The sequence below is a fragment of the Dryobates pubescens genome, chromosome 15 (genome assembly GCF_014839835.1).
Source record: "Dryobates pubescens isolate bDryPub1 chromosome 15, bDryPub1.pri, whole genome shotgun sequence".
Classification (NCBI taxonomy): Eukaryota; Metazoa; Chordata; class Aves; order Piciformes; family Picidae; genus Dryobates; species Dryobates pubescens.
In genome coordinates, this window is record NC_071626.1 from 8560767 (window position 1) to 8583276 (window position 22510).

The 22510-nt window shown below is 48.8% G+C and overlaps 1 protein-coding gene across 1 annotated transcript; it reads left to right on the forward strand.

The window, feature by feature from the left end:
• Window positions 1-1147: 1147 nt before the first annotated feature.
• Window positions 1148-21476, forward strand: CSNK1E (casein kinase 1 epsilon). Its single transcript, XM_054167901.1, has 11 exons — window positions 1148-1408; window positions 5556-5643; window positions 11506-11616; window positions 11778-11926; window positions 12619-12847; window positions 17991-18161; window positions 19354-19502; window positions 19994-20186; window positions 20279-20418; window positions 20781-20846; window positions 21388-21476. Exons 2-10 carry the CDS (start codon window positions 5568-5570, stop codon window positions 20811-20813), a joined length of 1251 nt encoding a protein of 416 aa, XP_054023876.1. The 5' UTR covers window positions 1148-1408; window positions 5556-5567; the 3' UTR covers window positions 20814-20846; window positions 21388-21476.
• The last annotated feature ends 1034 nt before the right edge of the window (window positions 21477-22510 follow it).

Genomic DNA, 22510 nt, shown 5'->3' on the forward strand with positions numbered 1-22510 from the left:
TCATTACTACCAAAAACTCAATTAAATTGCAAGTTCTCAGAAAGGAGACAAAGTTCTGTGATAGAAGTGGCCTGACAGTGAGAGAGGGTTCCCATAGCTTGCATAAAACGGGAACTATTCCCTGGTCTCAACAGCTCATCAGTTCAGCGCAGGCACTGAATGGCAGTGGGATTCAGACTGTCTCAGCCCACCCTCTTGGTATGACTTGAAGCTAAGGAAGGTTCAAACTAGAGCACATTGCATAGGATCTCATCCAAGTGGGTTTTGAGTATCTCCAGAGAAGGAGACTCCTCAACCAGTCCATAATCAGGAGAATCTACTCCTGTTCCCAGAGCTCACAACAGTGCTTCATTCTTCCTCAGCCTATGGAGTCTCAATCTTCTACCTCCCAGAAGCCTTTAAACACTTCCCCAGCTTGGATTCTACTGCTACACCCCCGTGAGGGTCTGATACATACTAGTTGCCTCTCCCTGACTCAGCTGCCTCTTTCAGAGTTGTTCTGGGGCTTGCTGATGTACATGGTGGCCTCCCTGGCTCTCAGACAGCCCAGAGCTTCTGGGGGTGCCTGGGCTTTGCAGCTATCTGCTGATGGGTGTGTCGTGGACCTCTGTGTTAGTGTACATGCTGACATTCGTGTGGATTTGCAGATGCTTCACTCCTGCTCTTAAGGCATGGGGACTGAGAAGCCTTGACACCCTTCTGTGGCTCTGATGCCTCATGGGCTGTCCTGCAGAACCCCCACTTGGTATCTGCTGCCATTGTGATGGGACCCAGTGACCCTTGTGTGAGGATCCCCAAGCGAGGCCAAGGGCTGATGACCCTGCCGTGGTGACAACAGTGGCATATTGGAGCTGCCCCACAGCCCCCACTGCAATGAGCTGCCACGGGTGGGCTGTTGCCCCACTCCCCTGCGCTGAGGAGAAATCTTCAGCGGATCGCCCGGCAGTTGTTGCAGGCAAATAGCCCCCAAAATCCATTCCCTATATGTGGGGGTTAGGCCTCACCCTCGGAGGGGCTTTGAGAGGACGGAGGCCGGGAGCGCAGCGAGAACGGCGGCGGGCAGTTGTGCCTTTAACGATGGGCGGAGGAGGAGGAGAAGGAGGAGGGCCGGGGCTGCGTTGGGTGACATCAGTGGGTTTGGCTCCGGGGCTCAATGGAAACTGGGTGAGCGCCGGGCTGTGCCGAGCACACGCCGGCTGGAGGGGACGGCGAGCGGGCGGGAGGCGGCAGGCAGCGCCGCGCCGCGCTGAGCCGAGCTGAGCTGAACGAAGGAAGGAAGGAAGGAAGGACGCGTCGAGCACGGCCGCCACCAGCCCTCCCCAATCCTCCGTCATCCTTCCCGCCGCGGCCGCCTGGCCCCCTGACAGCCGGCGGAGCAGCAGCCCCACACGGTCCCCTTCCCGTCAGGGTGGGTATGGGGGGTGCCCGCCTCCATCTTGGGGCGCAAACCCCGGGGGAAAGGCGGCCCCTCCGGCTCTTTGTGTGCGCGGAGGGAGGGAGGGAGGGGGAGGAAGGGAGGGGGCGGGGGAGGGGAGGGCAGGGCGCGATGTGCCAGGCCGGGGAGGGGTGCAGCGGGGGACAAAAGCGCTTTTGTGGGGGTGCGGGGAGGGGGTCCCCCCCACCGGCGGCCGTGTATTTTGTACGGGGAGACTCCGCTCTCTTCTTTTTCTCCCCCTGTCGGGGCTCTGCCTGGCAGCTGGCGGGGCCGGAGCGAACGAGGAGGGGGTGCCGTACAGTTGTCGGCGGAGGGCTGCGGGGGTTCCCGCAGGGGGCCGCTCCCGGGGTGGGTTTATCCCCCCACCTCTCCCGCTCACTGATGCTCCTTGTCTCTCTTCCTAGCCCCTCTCATTGCCTGTTTTGCGGGGGATCTGCTTTTAGGGGATGTGTGTGAGAAGGGCTCCATGTTTCCTTTTGTGCGGGTGGGGGGCTGTAGGGGCGGGGGTCCGCGGCCGGGAGCGAGGAGGTGGAGAACGAGGAGAAGTTCAGCGCCGTTCCCGGGGGTGGCTGCTTTTTGTTACCTACCCGGAAAAATAACAGCCCGGGTAAGGCTGTCTTCGCGTAGTGTTTTGCCTGTAGGGGGTGGGGGTGTAAGGGACGTATTTATTATTATTTTTTTTGTTCCCCCTCAGTTTTCCTGTTGTGGCTATTTCTTCCTCAAATGACCAAACGCTCTTTGGGGTTCCTCCTCCCTCCCTCCCCCCCCCCCTTTTTTAATATGCTGCTCTCCTTTTTTTTTTTTTTGTAAGCGTGAAAGGATCTGGAGGGATTCGATGGTCTACAATTCAATCAAAATGTAATCATTTTTTTTTTCCTCTCTTTTTCCTTCCCATTTTTAAGCCAGTTCAAATTAATATTTTTGCCAGCCTCTTCCTTTATTCCTTTCACACACGCACACACAAAAAGCCACGTAAAACCTTCATGGTCCATGGGCAAAGCAGCCCCCACTCCCCACACTCCCACCAAAAGCTGGAGTGTAGCTGGGCTCGGCAGCCTCCATTATTGAGCCGTGGGTTTGGTTTTTTCATGGCCTTTGCTAGCCAAGACATCTTCTTATTCCTAAATCCTCTCAGGTGGGACCAAGGTGGCCCCCCGTCCATCCGTGTATCCTCCCCTGCCCCGAGATGGTCCCTGTGTGTTTGGTCGCCATCAGCACTGATATAGCAGTACGGGATCAGCTCTTATCATGTGTTTATATAATGGCCTTTGTGCCTGTATGTGGGTATTTTATATTATATAAAGAGGGATTGGTGCAGAATGGTGTGTGTGGGGAAGCAGTGCTGGTGGCTGGGTAGTATTTTATTTTCTTTTTCTGAGGCTGTGTAGTATATTGTAGGTGTCTGTGTAATGCTGGGTATTCATGTATGCAAACGCTCATGCAGGGCACACACTCGCTTTGAGGTTGTATGTGTGTTAATCCCTTATGGAAAACTAAATGGTTTAACTAAATGATTGCCCTGCAGCCCCTGGGAACGCTGCCTTGGCTGGAGAGTGCAGGAAGGGTGGCAGGGCAGGGGGGGTTAAGCCTGCTGGGAGGGCGGGAGGGAGGGCTTTTTAAATTCTACCCAGATAAATAATACAGAGGGGAGCAGTATGAATTTCATGTATAGTAACATGAATTTTGCATGTAAAATTTTCGTTCTTCTTCATGTCTTAGTAGACCTGAAGATCACATGATAAAGGGCAGAAGCTCTAGATGGTGGGGGTACATATGTGAAGTAGAAGCAAATGTGGTAGATGTTTGAACTCCTGGAGCAGCAGTTGCTGGGGGGTGGGGTGTGTGTGTCCTGCCCCCTCTCCATGAATCCAGGCTGTTGCTCTCTGGCGATCCTGCCTGCAGGTTTTCCAAGCACACTTGTGTATGTGTGTTGGGGGGAGATAAGGCAAAAGGACAGCTGTGCGAGACCATGATTTTTCACTCCATTATTCTGCTTCCTACTTCCACCCCCTCGTCCCAGAGCATTTTTTACATTCCCCCTTAGAGCCTGTTGCTTAATCAGCTAGAAGGGCTGCTGCCTCCTTGTGCAAGGAAACCCTTCTTAACCTGGCTCCTGCCTGTCCCAGAAGGGTGGAACCAAATTTAGGCTTGGGACTGCGGCGTTGCAGCCCAGTAAATGTTGTGCCTGGGTGCAGGGGGAACCCCTGAGATACCTATTGCCTGTCCTCTTCATCTTGCTTGGTGGTGCTTGTCCCAGCTGGGAGTAGGACTCAAGTGGAAGTGCTCAGGATTCGCAGGCCTGGGCAAGCACGGCCATGAAGGAAGGAGGCTCGAGAGCTATCTTCCTGACAGTGGTGTAATGGGCTCCTGGGGACAGAGACCTTTGATCGTTTATTGGAGTAGGAGTGTAAGCAAGTCAGATGTATGTTAATGTGGTTATACAGAACAGCAGGCAGCGGATGAAAATCATGTCTGTTTGCTGCGCCCTCACCCAGGTACACCTGCCTCCTGGTTTGGTTCCCAAGGCTCTGCCTACATTCCTTCTAGTAAGAAAGTCAGAAATAGCCACAGGCTTTTGTAGACTTTAGACACAGAGAAACCCACATGCATAAGTAAATACTAGGTGAGGGGACTCCACCTCTTACTGTTTTGTGTGTGGTTTCTGGTGACTGGAGCTCTGCTTTCAGGGTTCACGTCGTCCCCTGAATGTCTTGATAGGATTATTTCCCTGTACGTCTCTGCAGCCCGTCCATTCCTCTTTCTGTAATCCCATCTCCTGGGGCAGGAGAAGCAGCTCTGGGTTTGTAGTATGTTCAGAATCCTGTAGCTGAGATTATTTTTGTGTGTGTGTGTGTGCTTGTGTCTCACAAAGCCATTCATCCCTCCTTTTCTTCAGTGATGCTTCCTTCCTACCAGGCTCCAGCAAGGGAAAGTTCCTCTCACCTACTTGTGAAAACATGAATCATTCCTCACCTTTCCTGTCCCCAACAGGCTCTGTGTCTGCATTTTGTATGCTAATAATGTGGCATTGCATAAATTAGGAATGTGGCAGATCCCTCTAAAAGGAGACATGTTGGCTGTCTTGGGAAGAGCCACAGTTACTAGAATAAATTGGTGTCCACAGAAGGGGCGAGGCCAAGGGGGGGTTGTTAATAGGGGAACTGTGGAACTGTGTTTGGCTGAGGTGTTTGCAGCAGAAGTTGAGGTTAGCAGGGAGACCAGACTCTGTGGCCATGGTCTTCCCACCTAGCTGGTTTTCTGTGGAAGGTGAGTAGGCTAAGCCTGGGCATGTTGATGGGGTATAGCAGGTCAAAGGGTTAGCTAATCACCTCAGGTAAAAGGATGAGGAAAGGTCTGAGCTGCTAAAAACAAACAGCTGGCACACCTAGGTAGGCAGTAGAGGCAGAGAGACTCAGACCAGAGTAGGCTGTGATCCCATCAGCACAAGTGTGTGGAGATAAGCAAGTGGCATTCCTAGTCAGTGCATGCCTTGCAGGGTTCAGTTCAGGGAGATGTCTCCTCCCTGTCCCTGTGCTGGCTCCTGCCTAGGGGTGATGGAGTCGCTTGCTCCTGGGAGTCCGTCTGTCTCTTGAAGCCCTTGGATCCTGTACTTCACTGCCACTGATGTGCTGGTCTGGGGTTGGACCAGAGAGCACTTCTCCTCATCCTCACAGGATTTACTATGCCTGTCCCTTCTGATGTCTCATGAGGTTGACACTGTCCAAGTGCCGGATCCTGTAGATTAACAATGTGTGGTACTATATCTCTTTGTGGTAGTGTGAAGTAATCACCCAATGAAACCTCCTTAGGAGCGATTTCCTGCCCCTCCAGTCCCTGAACAAAATGATAGAGAAGGGATTCACTCCTCCTTCATTCCTACAATGGAAACAGGGAAAACATTCTTGAAAAGGTCCAGTTCCTGCAGTGTTTCTAGCTCACAGTGTTCCTGGGCATCTGGGAGATCAGGAGAGGGGGATAGAGGCTGTGTAGAAAGTGAAGTATTTCAAGATTAAAAATGTACCCAGTCTCTGGGTGAAGTGGAGAGGTCTCTTCTGTAGTCTTACATGATTCACTTCCTGTTTCTGCTCTGACGCTGTGCTTTCTGTGCTTCTTTTCCCAGCACGACTGAACCATGGAGCTTCGAGTGGGGAACAAATACCGGCTGGGCAGAAAGATTGGCAGTGGTTCATTTGGAGACATTTACCTAGGTGAGTGTGAGTCTTTGTCCTTCCACCTGCAAAGTTGTTTTTCTCAATTGCATCATTATTTTGGGGGTTGTTTTTCTTGTCAGTTGATATTTGTGGGCACCATGTAAGACACAGGGTAGTGGAGAGAAAAAGAGCTTCAGGGAATGCTGCTAGTTGCTGCTGGCTTGGTGGTAAAGAAAGTGGGATGAGCTCAGCTTTGCCTTGCAGATATTGGAGACACAGCAGTGTTTGATCAGGCTGATTTTAGATTTGGGATATTCAGGGCATATTTGTCATACACCCTACTCCAGCTCTCTCACCTCCTTTTCTTGAGCTTGGTGGGGGGTTGGGTATAAACTCTGCAAAGAGTGGGTGGTGGAAAGGAGGAGATGGCTGTTTCTTCAAGGTGGAAGGGATAAAAATTTTTGGAAGACTAATAGTGGAAGAGGTGGTCCAGTGTCTGTGACCAGTAGGTATAAAACAGGCCAAAGAGGCTTGACCTGGTTCAAATCCTAGGCCCCAGGTCTGTTACATCTGTAGTGGGATTTAATTAGTGTCTGGAATGACCTAAGGTGGGAGCTCAATAGACAGAGCTCATGAGACACTGGGTTTCCTGTTATCACATCAGATCACCTGGGCAGAACCTCTTCCAAGCCTCCATGCTGATGTGTAGATGTCTTCCCTGATGCCTTGCCTGCTGATATTTCAAACCATATGGGGCCAGAGTGGTGAGATTACCTAGCAGCCTCATCAATCCCTCTGTGAGAGCTGGTGTAGCTTTAGCTGTCTCCTTATTCTCACCACTATCTGTTAGCTGTAGTCCTGCAGGCTGGCAGACCGACTACTCTCTCCCTTCTTGGTATTTGCACCCTTTGAGCACTTACAGGTGGTCATCATGTGCTCCTTAACTTTTAAGTTGTATTTTGCTTCCTTATGCATCCACCACCCCTCAGTCTTGCTGCTTCAATTTTTCCTAGTTTGTCCATCTGCTCAGCAACTTAGAGCCTACGCAGCATTTGAGGTGTGGCATTTTCAGAGCCTGGCAGTGAAGGGCTACCCTTGAATGATTCCGTAATGTGATGCCTCTGCATAGGCTGCTTTGGGTCTCCTTGGCTTCCCCCATCACCAACATTGTATCAGGTTGCAGAATTGGCCTTAGAGCACTGTCAGCTGTATTGTAGGTGATCTCTTCCAAATTCTGCAACGTCTTCCCATTTCTCCCTCTCTTTGTGTTGAATACCTCTAATTCACATTACTTTTTCCCTGTGTTTGTAAATCACATTCTCTCTTCTAAACCTTTTGGCTTTTATCTCCGTTTCCCTCTTGCTTTATTATTCTCTGCTGATTTGGTGTTGGCAGACTCTTTTGATTAAGTATCCTGTGGGAATCATCAGTAACAGGCTTCATTGCCACCTTTATCCAGAGCATGAACATAGTTGATAAATAATGGATCTGGGATCCCAATTCTACTGTCTGCTGCCTTTACTGAAGCCTACTCCTCTATGCCACTCCTCTGAGGCTTTCCAGCCAGTTAATGTCTTGGGTGATGGTGCTTTAAATTTTCAGGTGCTAGGGTTTGAGGAGTCAAAGACCAGACATAGCATTTTTCAGCTATTCTAGGGCTTGAAGCCTTCCAGACTCTCTCAAGGAGAGTATTAATTGTTAGGATCTTGCAAAACATCTGGAGTACGTGTGGAGAAAGAGGGAGGTATGGAACGGAAAGACCTGATACTGCATTCCTCTGCACCACACAGCATGTTGTCCACCTGTGCGAAGGGGACATGCAAAACAGGCCCTGGTGAAGGGGTTGTGCCTGCCTTGCCTGTAAGCAAACATGAGAGGTGGAGGAAGCCCCAGTGCCCTAGTGTGGTGAGCACAGTGGGATGCCTCCAGCTAGCGAGTTCAACCAAGTTGCTTGAATGCAATATCAAAGCCCTTGTGAAGTTCATTGAGGTGCAAGCCAGCATGTTTTGAAGCAGTGATAGCGAGACTTCTTGGAGCCTGGGTGACTCCCCAGCCTGGAGGGATCAGCCGTGTAGTCTGTGATGGTATGTCTGGAGGACGCTTATGCCTGTGCTATGCTCTCATGGGCTGGTCTGCTCTGCAGACAGAGGGACACATTCATGAAGACTTCCCTCGTGTACCACGTTCACCTCACAGTTCTTTCCCTTGATAATGATGTAGAGACAGAGCAGAGGCAGACAAGCCTTGTTTGTCTCCTGAGGATGAGCATGGGCTGCGTGGTTTATCCCCAGCTTCTCTCTTTCAGGATGTTGGTTCCTTCACCTGCTCTGTAACCACTGGGTGCTGCATGTTGTGCTTTTTGGGATTTTCCTGTCAGAAGGAAACCAGAATTTCTACATGGGCAGACACAAAGAATGAACTTCTGTTAATCCTTAGCTGGGGCTTAAAGCACAGTGCCTTCCTTCCATGCCCTACCTTGGGGGATAGATGTGCTGAAGGGCATCTTCTCCCCATGTTGGGTTGGGAGGGTGGGAAACGAGACTGGGCTGCCTATGGGCCTTAGTGAGCCCTTTTGGCTCTAAAACTGCTCACTCAGAAGAGCGAAACCCAGTTTGCAGAGGAATTGTTGAGACCTCTGGCCGTCGGAGGAGAGGTGCTTTGTCAGAGGTGCTGGCCGAGAGGCAGGGCAGGGTCCTTTAGGAATCGTTGGGGCCTGGATTCACTGGAGGGGACAGCGGAGAGGAGCTGGGCATGGTTCGGCAGACAAAGCATGCTGGGACCTGCGCTGGCTGGGGACAGTTCCTGGTGGCTGGCTCCTCCCTTGCTGGGAGGGGAGTGCCTTCCCTTTGTTTCCTGGCCTGTTAACTCTCTCTCGCCCTATCTGACTTCTTCCATCTGTTCCCAGCCCTCCATTCTTCCCTCGCCAGCGTGTGGAGAGGGGAGCGGGCAGTGGGAGCTGTGCCTGTCGGCTTGCGCGATGTGCCGGCAGGGTGGTGTTTATTGTAGCAGACACGCAGCAGGGCTCTCACTCGGAAAAGATCCTGTTTAGCCGGTGACATCCTCTGTCCCTGGGGCCCTGTTGCAAACAGCTCGTGATGAATGAGTTGAATCTGTGCAGCCCCCACAGCGGAGCGAGACTGGGGGTGGATGTTAGGAATTATCCCCAATCCTACATACGTCTCTCGAGTGGCTGAAGCTGAGGCAAGCTCTGCTGCATTTGTCTGAAATGTGATCCTTTCTAGGCTGGAGAGGCAATGGAGAACTGTTGCTTTTGTACTTGTATTGATGAAAAAGATGGTGGTTAAAGCATGGAACAAAGGATCGGAGAGACTCCTGCCCTTAAATTCTCTCCTTGCTTGCAGTGCTCTCAGTCTGGGCAGATCTCTAGCCAAAGAACCTGCACAGGGAGCAACCTGATGATGTGTCGGGGTTTGGGCAGGGAACAAGCCTAAAGCTTTCAGATGGTGACCCCCTCTCAGCTAAGAACAGCATCTCATTAGGTCCAATTGGTTCTGCTCTTGCTTATCCAGGCCACAGGGTTGTTTCTTCTTTTGAGAGACTAACACTTATTTGGGCTATGGAGAGCGTGGGGCTGAAGACCCTGTTGATTATTTGAATGGCATATTCACATTTTGCAGAATCTTAAGTTTTCTTGACACTTAGCCCTCTTTTCCCTTTTCCTGCTTTACATCCCTAGCTGCAGACAGCCTCGTATATGGATGCAGTGCAGGGTAATGTGGAGATGAGAACCCATTCATTTTTCCACTGTTCAACTTTTGGGAGTAGGGTTCATTTGAAATGCTAATGCTACTGCTGCCAAAAGTCAGCAAATCTTACCATTGCATGTGTGTCAGCAGATGGACTATGACAGGGAGAAATTCCCCCAGGGAATGAAGAAGGGAGATACTGCAGAACATTTGGAGGAAAGCCTCCACAAAGGCAGGGGAAAGGGAAAAGGGAAAGAAGTGCTCATGCTTGTTTGAATGCTCTGGATGTTTCCATTCTGAATGAGGGCTAGTGATTGAACACCAATTAAAAAGGTCGATATTAGTCCAGGACCATGTTCTTACCGTGATCTGAGCTCCTTTTTGTGCTCTTTTCCTTCTTCCAGTCCTGGTGGAGTGTTGTTGTGGAGTTAAGGGAATGTATAGACTTGCTTTACTGGCCAACAGTTTTTAAGTGGAAAATATCATCATCTTTCCAAAAGTAACCATTAGACAAGTGGCTCTAGCTCTCAGGATCTCTTTTTTTCCCCTTTCCCTTCTTCTGGCTCTTGAGTAAAATCCCTTATTAAATTCATCCCATTGCTCCTCCTTCCCCTCCCTCGGAGCACCCTAAATAATTCCTTTCCCTCCTTACTGTTTACAGCCTTCAAATACTTGCAGACTGTTGTCATGTCCCATTCTTCTTCCCCACCCTTCTTAGTTGTATCTCTTGCCTATGTTACATATTTAGATCTTTTAATCTTTCTTAGTAAATCAATCCCTCTAGGCCCTGATGGTTTTTGTTCCTCTTACAAATTCCTAGCAGCTTGTCTGTCTCGACCCAGTGCTATAGTATCTAGATGACATCTTTTTGCCACCAGGCAGCTCTTGGCTAACTTAATGCACAAGCCAGAAGTCTTCAACAGGGGATGGATCCTCCTAGGATCCAGAGGGATCCACTTGTAAAAATACTTCCTTTTTTCCTTTGGTCTCTGTCTCTGGAGGTGGTGTGTGAAGGGAGATGAATGGAGGTCTTTCTACAGCTGTCCTTGTGGGCTCTGAAAGTCATTTCACAGAGATTGGAAGGCACAAATTAACCAGGCCAACCAAAATTAGATACAAAACATCATCCTTGACTCCAGCTCATGTGTGGCACCTATGTTCTGGGGTAGTTTATTTCATGACAGTGTTCATAACCTGTTGATGGTCAGAGCTGCTTTCTGAATTGCGTTTGAGTGCAACTTTTAATAGCTCTGGAAGTAAGGAAGAGCTTGTCTGTGTGTGCGAGGCAAGCATAGGAGGGGAAGAGAGACGAGCAAGTCTTGAGTGTCGTTCCTGTGACCTGTGTGCAGATCTTAATTCTTTCCCTTTTAGGATGATGTGAAACATCTGGAATCTTCTTGGTTAGGATGGGACAGAGACTGTCCCTTCCCTCCTTTGACAGTGCACTTTGGGACCAGAGTGCTGGCTTTTGCTTTTGTGGCTGGCAGCTCAGTTCTTTTCGGAAAGAAGTGTGTGGGGTGATGGTTTTGTGTAGTCACAAACAATCTGGGAATACCTTCAACGAAGATTCACTTTATTTCTTCATGCTTCTAATTTGGGATATAGCAAATGTTTCTGTGTTGGCAGAAGATAAAGGTATTATTAAAGCCCTCAGGAGAGGGAGAAGCTGGAGATTTGGAAATTGTATTGAGCAGGTCAGGGCTGTGGAGAAACTAGAGGTAGGTGGGAATGTTAGCAGTGTCTCCTCCTGAACTAATTTGCTCTGTTGAAATCATTTACCTGAGGTAAGTAGCAATTTTTCTCCAGAACAGGTGCTCCATATCACTGTCTGAGGGGCTGGCTTGGCTTCAAGGGATAGTTACATGATCAGGGACAGCTAAAACTTGCATTGGTTTAGGTGCTGCTGCTGCTGCATAAAGACTGACCTCCCAAAGCCTGGCACTTTTTGAGATAACCAGGTAGTTAATACATTATAGGACTGTTGTTCTAGCCTGGCTATAGAATGAGAGCTGGATTCCTAATCATGTGCCTTGCTTTGGAAACGGCAGTGCTGGAAACTCTGCATGAGGTTAAAGTGGTTGAATGTCATTTCTGCCACAGAAAAAATTTCAGGGCAAATCTTAAGGTTTTGGTATCTGTATAGGCCTTGTTAAAAGTGTTTAGCTTCAGTGGAAGCATGTTCAATCTTCGTTTCACCCTCATTTCTATGCAGGAGCCAATATTGCAACTGGTGAAGAGGTGGCCATCAAACTGGAATGTGTCAAAACCAAGCATCCCCAGCTCCACATTGAAAGCAAGTTCTACAAGATGATGCAGGGAGGAGGTGAGATGAGGAGGAAAGGATGGGGCTGGGGGTGTGGTTGAAGGAAGAAATGATTCTGGAGAGCCTTAGAGGGGAAATCATTTGGTGTTAGATATGATCATCTCAGTGGGGGTGCAGCAGTTTTCTTCTGTTCTGTGGACTTAATCTCTTTCTTTCCCCAGTGGGTATCCCCTCCATTAAGTGGTGTGGAGCAGAGGGGGACTATAATGTGATGGTGATGGAGCTCTTGGGGCCTAGCCTGGAAGATCTCTTCAACTTCTGTTCCCGCAAATTTAGTCTCAAGACAGTTCTGCTCCTGGCAGACCAGATGGTGAGTTTCCTCTAGAAGCATTTGTGCCTACTCTCCTTTTTGGTGCCTTTCCCCACCCCCACCCCTCTTCTCAAGAATGCTATATCCTAGGCTTTTTTGATTTAGCAGTAAGTGGCTGCCAGGTTTCTATTTCTTGATGAAGCTGGGGGCCTGGAACCTAGGCACTGCTGGCTTTTCTTGATCTCCATCCCTTCTTCCTTCCCCTGCTGCTCACCCATGTGTTGTGAGCATGGCTGCTTCTGCACAGGTAATGAATGACTGCCATTGCTACTGATGCTGACTCAACTGCCTATGCCTTGGTTTAAGACCCTTAGCTCTTCTGTACCCTCTCCTTTCCCAGCCTGGCTAATTTTTTTTAAAGACTCCTTGTGTCAGTACTGAAGCTGAAGTTTTAGTCCATACAAACTTGCTTCCCATCTGTCCTTGTGATACTAAAGGTGACTTCCCCTGATGGAGGTCTGGGCTGGTGTGCAGAAGTGAACTTCATCTCCATTCTTTGTCTCTAGATCTTTCTGCTCCCAGAGGGTGTCTTTTTTTCCTTGGCTGTTTTCTCTGATACTCTCTGCAGAATGTCCTTTTCCCTGCTCTGACAGGCCAGAGTCCTGGATAGGGTGCTAACTCAATAGATGTAGTGTAGCTGAGTTACCCTCTCACTTGTCTCACTATTTACTTACCTGCTCCCCTGTCTCCAGATCAGCCGTATTGAGTACATTCATTCCAAGAATTTCATCCACCGGGATGTGAAGCCAGACAACTTCCTTATGGGCCTTGGCAAAAAAGGCAACCTAGTATACATCATTGATTTTGGGTTGGCTAAGAAGTACCGAGACGCCCGGACCCACCAGCACATTCCCTACCGGGAAAACAAGAACCTGACTGGCACCGCTCGTTATGCCTCCATCAACACCCACCTGGGAATAGGTGAGCATGGCTGTTGCCCCTTGGTGGGCATCTTTCCAGGGGATGTAGTGTGTCCCCAGAAAGAGAGGTTTGGGCTTCTGTGCCTGGCTCTGCTGCTGACCTGTGTGGAGATGGTGGGTAAAGAACTGTTACGCCTGTCTTGCATCCCTAGATCTTTGTGACCCTCTGCGCTCCCAAATTGTCTCCTGGTATGTGTTTGTGTGCCACTTGGTACAGTGGGGCCCTATTTCATCAGCAAGGCTCCCTGACTTTACTGCTACTAAGCAGCAAATCTGAAGAGCAGAAACTCTGAAGCTGCCCTGACTACAGGCCCAGGAAGGTATCTTCAGTCCTCGCAGCTCAGTCTGTCGTGAGGAGCTCTTAGGATGGAATGTATCAGCTGGGAATTTGAAAATCAAAGCAAGGAACTTAAAAAAAATTTAAGCTAGCAGCTTCCACAGGATTTCATGTCTTCATTATTCCTAGGGAAAGCTTCCCATTTTTCCCCTCTTGCAGATGGTTTCTCAGAAATGTGGAGTCAAGACCTGACCTGCAGAAAATAAAGCAGTTTCCCACAGTCTTTCTTGCTTAACACTGTATAAGGGTAGACTGAAAACATTGTATTTATATGAAAATGGGGAGTGTTGCCTGTTGAAAGTGATCTGTGATCTCCTGAACTCTTCCACATAGTAAAAATAGTTCCTGTAGAGCTTTCCAAGTTCTTCTGTATTTTGACTTGACCTGCTTATATATAACTGCTTCTCTATAGACTTAGTCAAGATTTCCACAGCCATGGTAACTGCCACAAGGAGACAGGCACAAAATAATTCTCACTACTATGTCTATCAATTCTTTTGTGTGCCTACTCTGTCTGAACTCCTCATGAGAGGCTAAATGTCTGGTTGTGGGGTTTTTTTTGAAGGACTTGATTATTCATCCTGCTCCAGCTTAGCCCTGTGCTGCTGGTGCTCGGCCTGCGTATCAGGGTGAACAAACAATGTCTGAACACTAATCCAAGGGCAGATTGCATATGCCATCGACCTCAGCAAAGCTGCTGCTCTCTTTGTGCCCTTTGCTTTGGGAAAGTCTGGGTGTGAGTTACTCTGTGCAACAGGTCTCAGGTGAATTATCTCCATGTTACAGATAGCTCTCCTGAATGGCATAAAGGTTACATGACTTGCCTGAAGGAAAGGGGAAGGGGGTGTTGGTGCTGCAGCTGGAGTTCCTGGTTGTCAAGACCTTGCCACAAGGTGTGTGACAGACAAGTTTGTGAGTTAGCAGCCTTGCCATGGGAACTGTCATTCTGAGTTTTACTTCTCTGAGACTAAATTCTCTGTCTTAATGTTACATTAATGTGGTTTAGGGAGAGGGAAGGAACCAGGAGGTATTCGTGTGACAGGAATAGCAAATGAATAAATGCCTTTATTTGAATGTGCAAGCTAAGGGTTGGGCATTCCAATGTCTGGTGGAAACACATTCTTTTCTCAGTGACCGGGTGAAAAAGTAGGAGGCAAGACTGAGGAGGGTTTCCACAGCTGGAGGCCTGCTGATGAGGGAGTCACTGGACTGGGCAGGCTTTGGTTCACGCATTCCAGTCAATTTTCACATGCTCTGGGGGTGAGAGTCCCTTGCACCCTCTGGAACTTGTAAAGTTGGAAATAGATGCCCAAGGGTGCCCAGGAGACAGTCTTGGAAGAAGTCTGGTGGGCTTTGTCTGGATGAGAAGAGGCTGGGGGCAGGGCACAGTTCTTCCCCAAATGCATGGCCTAGATGGCATCAGTGTAAGCTGTGCAGAGCATGAAATTGTTCTGCTCATCCTGCCCTCTGTCACCCATTCTGGGCTTTTGTGTTATTTTTAAAGGCTGCTGTCAGGCAGTGGAGAGAGAAAGGGGAAGTGTATTCCCAGCATGAACAAAATCGGATCTGAGTATGTAGTCAGGAAAATGTTGCTTAAGACTGCTTGCAGCTGGGCTGGCCCCAGCTGATTTCTAGGGAGTCCTGCTTGGGAGCAGGGCTGCTGCCATGGGTAGAACTGGTGTGTGGGGAGGCATTATCCTTGGGGATCAGGAGGCACTTGGCACTGCAAAGAAACAAGTTCTTATTGCAAACTTTACATCCAGGGCAATACAGTCCTCAGTCTCCTGTCCTTTGCCTAAGCATGTCTTCCTTGAGTAAACTCATCCTGCTACTCACCCCTGACTCAGCTCCTTCTGAGGACCCTGCTTCGGGAAGGGAGTGAAGGTGTGGGCTCGGAGCCTCCCTGGTAGTGGGAGGGAACTGGCCCGAGTTTGCTTGCAGAGTGGGTTGGGTTTGAGAGGTCATGTGTTTTATGTTGGAAGGGGCTTTGTGAGCTAGTGGAGGAGAGGATGAGTGTCTTACAGTGTCTTAGCAGTCCCCCATCTATTGTGGAAGAGTTGAGGAGCTGAAATGAAACAGAGGAAGCATGATGTAGTGTTGCAGGTCATGACTGTAATCCTGCTTCTGGGCTGACTTGCTCTGGACATGTGTTCAGGTCGCTCGTTTCTCTCTTGAACTGCAAAGTGAGACCTTTTGCTTGCATCCTAGGCACGCTGAGAGAGTTAGTCAACGATTGTCAAGCTTCTAAAAGTGGGAACAGTGAAGTTAAATAATGTTTCTGTAATGAGTAAATGTGATTTCCACTCCCCCAAAAATAATTAATTACTCCACTTTTGCTGTCCAATGCTGTCTGGTGTCCTGTGGCTGTTTGGTGTATGAGGCCAGGCAAAAAGATGAAGAATTTGGAGGTAGCCTGGGGAGTTGTTTCATCTTCAGGTGATGTTACAAAGAAATAAGATGATGTTCTGTTGTTCTTCACCATCATCCAGGGTTTACTTGAAGATCTTGCAGTTAGGGTTACAGGTGAAAGGATAGCTACAGTGTTGTGAGGTAGCCTGACAACTATGACCCATCTGTTGGTACTTCGTGGCCCTCCTGGATTTGAGTATCACTGAAATTGTGGGCTACAATGACCACATGTGCCTGAGAAATAATGCTTCAGGGATGCAACCCAATCAGACACTTATCATTCAGCTCTTAAATAATTTGATGTCCTGCTTACAGTTGTTTTTCCTCTATCAGGCTGCTGTGTTAAGGCACAGTTGTGTTTACATGCATGTAATGGATACTACTGAGCTGCCCAGTTTGGTTTTGTAACTCCTTTCCTTGCCTCTAGTAAGGACATGTAGCACTCCACACAGACTTCAGTCTCCCTAACCTCAGATCTTTAATTCTGGCCTTCCTGAAATCACTAGGACTCTGTCTAGATGTACATTTGCTGTGCTCCATGCAAGTGGAGAGGTGTGGTCCATCTTGCCTTAAGCATGGAGTTCAAGCAAGATTTGAGAGACAAAATCCTGATTTATTTCTAAAAGGCTGATTCATCTGTTCAGTAGGCTTCTCTGGTTCCTGCCCTACCTTCATCTACTGCTCTGAGAGGCACCCCCATGCTCCAGGCAGGAAATCCACAGCTACAGGCTTTAAAGCTACAGTATGGCTAAGTCAAGGGCTGGCAAATTGCAGGATTGAGAAGGTTACCTTCACCACCTCTGCTTTCAGGCCCTAGATGTGCATTCTGACTCCCCATTTCCACAGGCTTCCTGTCTCAGAATGTATGTCATTATCAAATACTGTTTAGTTTTAGTTAGTTGGTATGCGTGGTGTGTAATTGCAGCACTCCAAGGGTACACGTATCCCAGCCTTAGGCTAAATGCAAGCCTGTGGGCTGCTTCTCCCTGCTTCCTTCATAGCGTCTGAGCATCTCCCAGCCGGTCATGTAGTTATCTTTGGCAGCAGCCTGATGAGATTAGGAAGCGTTAGCCCCTTTTAAAGTGGGCAACTTGAGGCAGTAAGTTGATGAGGGTTAAAAAAGAAACAACAAAACAAGCTGTTATTTCTCTGTGTTGCAAGTAAGACGCTTTGGAGATCTGCATGTCTGCATTCTCTTCTGCTCGTGTCTTGGAACATGGCATTTCATGTGCTTTCAACCAAAGGCTCTCTTCTCTCAGTTATGGAGTGATGTCACCCTCCTTTTACTCTGCAAACACAGTGAGAGATCTTCCCCTCCCCCCACCCTCCCCCCCCTATATTTTTGATTTGCCAAACCTTCCAGACCTCCAGAAACCCACTATGAGGTAGTGAGAGGCAGGTGGTAGAAGAAAGGCCCATGGAGACTCACTGCTTGTGTCAGTACTTCTGGACCTGCTACAGTTACTCCTTCAGCATAATCACAGACTGTTAGGTGTGGAAGGGACCTATAAAGATCATCTAGTCCAACCCCCCCTTCTAGAGCAGGACCACCTAGAGCAAGTCACACAGGAGCATACCCAGTGGGTTTTGAATGTCTCCAAAGAAGGAGACTCCACAGCCTCTCTGGGCACCCTGCTCCAGAGCTCTGGCACCCTTACAGGGAGAAAGTTTTTCCTTATTTTTATGTGGAACCTCCTGTGCTCCAGCTTGCTCCCATTACCCCTTGTCCTATCACTGGACATCACTGAGAAGAGCCTGGCAGAGTAAGGGGAGCTGTGATAATCTACTGGCCTTTGGATGGGCAGGTAGTAGGACGTAACTGATAACAAGAATTAACCCTTAGTGAGAACTAAGCCATATATTGCCTCTCTGTAACTTATGTAAGTTGTTGAGGGGTCACCAATTCCTTTTTTCTGCCCTGTGTAAAGTGTATCTGCAGGTTAATTAGATGTGTTTGAAAGGGCTGTGTTGGGCTTCTCTTAGCTTTGTCTTTCCATGACTACCTTTGCCATGACTAATCCCCAGGATGAAGTGTAATTCTGGGTGGAGAAGTGTAGGTGTCCTTCCTCTGGGATAGGGAAGTAGGCAGTATCGCTGCAGCAGTTCTTGACCTCTTAAATTCTTGTGTGAACTACGGCTTGTCCAAGTGAGAAGGTAGTCAGAGTATTCATTTGTGAAATGGGTTGGACTGTATGGGGAGAGGAGCACTTCTGCAGTATGAACGTCCCTCTGGGAATTGGTTCTAGAATGTCTTCTAGAACTTTGTCTATCCACAAAAATCTACTCAAGAAGAGAGAAGGGTTGATTCTTTCCTTCCAACTTCACCTACAAAGCTGCATGATTGCCAAAGTAGTTGTGGTTGCTGCTCATTCCTTGCCCCTTTAACTTCTTTCCGCAGAACAAAGTCGCCGTGATGACCTAGAGAGCCTGGGCTACGTGCTCATGTATTTCAACCTGGGCTCGCTGCCCTGGCAGGGCCTCAAGGCTGCCACCAAGCGCCAAAAGTATGAGAGGATCAGTGAGAAGAAGATGTCAACACCCATTGAGGTGCTCTGCAAAGGGTACCCTTGTAAGTACTCTCATCTTGATGGCTGCCTTGTTTGGTACATGGCTTGCTTTCCTGGTGAAACCCCATTAAGTCTTGAGTCCTGAAAAGCAATGCCCAGTGGCCCAGACCAGGATGTGCTGCTGACACCAGTGATGAGAAGGATAAGAGACTGGTGGTGATACAGTTTGGCCCCAAAGTGGGAAACATAGATGTTGTGTAGAGTCAATCCTTGTGTTACTAAGGACATGGGGGTGCAGAGAGGGATCTTTAGAACCTCAGAAACAGTCTGGAGAAGGGGGTGGGCAGTGAGGTGAGAGGGGTTATGATGATGATCCTGGGTTAATCTGGGTAATGAGGATGAGAGCTGACTGTGATGAACTGCAGAAATAACCAGGCAATGAAGTGACAAATGCAGTTCTTAGTAGATAAACATGGAGTAATGTATGTGAGGAGAGAGAAGTCTTGGTACTCATGGCATGTGCACAAAGTGTTGTTGCAGTTAAGAGTAGATGGTTCTGTGAAAGCACCAACCTTGTTGTGCTTGGTGTCTGCTGAAGAAAGTGGATTGAATGTTGGACATTACTAGGAAACAAAAGAAGCCCAAGCAGTGTACATAAACCCGTGGCCCACTTGCACCTTTCATGCACTGTGCAGCTCTGATCCATCCCACCATTTCAGAAAGAATATGGTTAGAAGGTTCAGGAAAGGCCAAGAGGGTGTTCAGAGGTGAGTTGATCTCTGTATGAGCAATGAGTTTGCTGGAACTTAGAAGTGAGAAGTTTGTATAAGATCTGATTATTTGGTGGAAGCTGGAAGTGGGGCATACTTGCCCTAGTCATTCTCTTGTGTAGCTGTCTGTGTCTGGCCACTGCTTAAGACAGGCTACTGAACTAGGAGGACCTCTGGTCTGAGCTGAGATTCCCAAAGATCACCTCCAGCCTTTATTCTTTAGGCTTGCATTGTGATTGTCCTTCAGCTGGCTCTGTGACTTAATACCTGTTGCTTGAAGGAGCAGCCAGAAAAGTGATGCATGAGCATGGGATCTTCTTAGTGTCCAGAGCACTGTGACCATCAGGCTCCATTTTCATTACACAGCTTTGTGTTTGTGCTGTCCCGGTCCAGCATGGTGCTGCTGAGAGGCCACAGCAGCTCCACGGTGAGGCCAGGGGGTTTGGATGGTGTGCATCAACCAGCTGTTCTCTGCTCCTTCCAGCTGAGTTCTCGACATACCTCAACTTCTGCCGCTCACTGAGGTTCGATGACAAACCTGACTACTCGTACCTGCGGCAGCTCTTCCGCAACCTCTTCCACCGCCAAGGCTTCTCCTACGACTACGTCTTTGACTGGAACATGCTTAAATTTGTGAGTGTGTGTGGTGAAAGGGCTGGAGGGACAGGGGTTGATTCATATTGTGGAGCTGGAAAGTTGGAAACTGCCTGGCGTTTGTGCTTCTCCTGGTGAGCAGCTTGAGGCAGAGGGCCAGGTAGAGTGAAAAGGGGTGGAGTTGTTTGGTGATGCTAATTGAGGGGTATAGCTACTGTTAGTGAGTGTTCCTGATATATAGGTATATAGCTATGGGTTGGTAGAGATAAGTTTTCAGGAGACAACTGTATTTGGAGGTGGGACACAGACATGGATTGCAGTAACAGCTCTAACAGCATATGCTTGTTTCTCTGTTTCTTATTGGAAGAGAATGGAGTCTTCTCAAGTGTAGTGGGAAATGGTTTGGGGAGAACATACTTTGGGGTCAGAGCTCTGCTTTCTTGGTGTGATAGAGCACCGTGAGTTTTCTTTGTGGGGTTGCTGCTGTCTCTGACAGCCATGTGTAGCGTGGGGGGCTCTCTCCTCCTCAGGGAGCAGCCCGGAATCCCGAGGATGTGGATCGGGAGCGGCGAGAGCACGAGCGAGAAGAGAGGATGGGGCAGCTCCGGGGGTCAGCCACACGAGCGCTGCCCCCTGGCCCACCTGCTGGAGCCACTGCCAACCGCCTTCGCAATGTCACTGAGCCCATGGCCTCCACTCCCACCTCCCGAATCCAACAGTCCGGTGAGTAGGGGGTGGATGGTGCCTCCTCTGGTTTTGGCTGCAAACAGGAACTATTGACTAACTTCTTGTCTCGTGTTTCTCTGCCCCAAAAGGAAACACATCCCCCAGAGCAATCTCAAGAGTGGACAGGGAGCGGAAGGTCAGCATGAGGTTACACCGAGGAGCTCCTGCCAATGTCTCCTCATCTGACCTCACAGGGCGGCAAGAAGTGTCACGGATTTCAGCATCACAGGTGAGTCCCTAATGTGATGTTCACGGCCTTGATCTGGGTGTCACAGAATGTTGTGGGGGCTATAGTCTGTTTTTACCTCATCTGCTGGAGTTGACCCGAGATTGAAGCTTCTGGTGTGGTGAAGAGTGTGTTACCAAGTTACACCTTAAGTTACATAGTTTCTGGAGGCCATGATCAGTACTGTCTTACTGGAAGGAAGCCTTCATCTGGTTGTATTCCAGACCGCAGTGGTTTGGAGAAGTGAAACAGTGAACTCTGGGGAGGCAGGATGTCCTGAGAGAAATGTGTTGATTCTGTGTTTTAGTGTCCTTTGTGCCTTTTTGTCCCTCTCCACCCTTTACCTCCTCTTTCTTTTCTTGTAGACAAGTGTGCCATTTGATCACCTCGGGAAGTGAGGAGCAATTGCCACTGGACCAGTGTTTGCTTAGGTGAGCCTGTCCTTGTGCCTGGGTGTGGTGGGTTTAGAGGAAGGAATTGCTAGCATTAGGGATTAGGTTAAGGCTTTGATACTGTGGGGGTGGGATTGGTAGGTTTCCTTTCCTTTTGCCTTACAGCAAGATGTTTTTTGGCTTCAGAGGGAAGAGTGAGGTTGTCTGCCAAAACCTTGAGGGGATGGGTTACCTGGAGTGTGAAGGTAGCTTTCATTTCTCCAGGAGGGTAGAGGGGTAGGAAGGTGCTGGGCCAGGGTGCCATTTTGCTGGTTCTTAATGAATGCTTTTCTGGCAATGTGACGGTGTTGGGGAGGAGGGTGCTAAGCCAGTAATGAAGCGTGTGAGACTTTGCACGGCCAGCGAGTGCCCCTTGTAGAGGAAAGGGCAGTAGCTGGACAATGTAGGTCTGAGGGGTGGCAGGAGTGTAGAAGAAAAGGCTGATTTTATTTGTTACACTCCAGCTGGTGTTGGAAGTGCCAGGAAGAGCCTTTTCTCCTAACATCTCTTCGCTTTTTCTCTTTTTTAATGTCCTTTCTAGTGTCTTCACTGTATTTTTCTTTTAAATAATAAAAAAACAAAACTTAAAAAAAAACAAAAACAAAAACACAAAACCCACAAACAAACAAAAAACCCTAGAAAAGACAAAAAAAAAAAAACCCAAACAAACAAAAAACAGCAAACCCAAGAGAATTTCTTTTTGCAACGACGAGGAGTCGAGCTGTGCCCTTGCGCCGGCGTGAGCTGTTGCTGAGAGGGCTGCCTGTGTCCCCCAGCGTGAGCGCCTCAGAGAAGCTGACGACGTGGGAGCTGTGCAGGAACACCTCCGCTGCCCCTCCACTCTCACCCTGGCCCTACTGCCACCCCCACTGACTACCCCCAAGTTCTCTCTCCTGACTCTGCTCCTGGTTTTGGTTTCTTTCTTCATTTTCGTCTTCTCGGATCTCCTCTCCTGCTTGCTTTCTCTTTTTCTTGTGTTTTTTGTTGTGTGTTTTGTTGTGTTGCTTTGGGTTTTTTTTAACTTTCAAATTATATGGTTTCCAGCCATATACCTTTTATCTTTGCTCTCCTTTCTTTCTGAGGGCAAGGGATGTGGGGGGGGGTATGTGGTTTGGTTTTTTTTCTGTTTTCTTTTGTCAGGAGCCTTGTCAGCCAGGAGGGAATCAGACTCCAGCCACGCTTGATGGTAGAAGTCTGATTAATATTGTAGTAGAATTTGTTTTCTCAAGCATTAATTGAATTTTAAGCTGTGAGGGGAATTGTGGCAACAGCCTGATCATTGACTTGGGCTTCCTTTCCTTGGGTGGCTTCTCTGCATTTGTTTCTTTTGGCTGTTGGGAGAAGTGCCAGACATCCCTAACGCGAGTGTTCCTCATGCGCCGAGGGATCCTGGAGCAGCACCTGGTCCCATGGAGGATGGGAAGGCTGGAGTTGAAATACAGGGAGGAACACACTTCCCATCCCTGCAGCAGGGTCTGTTTTTTGTCTGGCTGTGTGTGTTTTTTCTATTTTTATTTTTTAATCAAAACTTGTTTTAATTCCTGCGGAGAGAGTGTGGGACTTGAGGAGAAGAGAGAGGTGCACAGAAACCGGAGTTTGGTGTTCTTTCAGAGCAATGGCTCTTGCTCTCTTCTTCACTCATGCAACCCCAAGTAAGATCCACA

Excerpts from the sequence above, each read along its gene's own strand:
- CSNK1E (XM_054167901.1), top strand. The coding sequence starts at position 5,568 with ATGGAGCTTCGAGTGGGGAACAAATACCGGCTGGGCAGAAAGATTGGC. Across the intron at positions 19,503-19,993 it reads ACTGGAACATGCTTAAATTT|GGAGCAGCCCGGAATCCCGA; the intron begins GTGAGTGTGTGT and ends TCTCCTCCTCAG. Across the intron at positions 20,187-20,278 it reads CTCCCGAATCCAACAGTCCG|GAAACACATCCCCCAGAGCA; the intron begins GTGAGTAGGGGG and ends CTGCCCCAAAAG.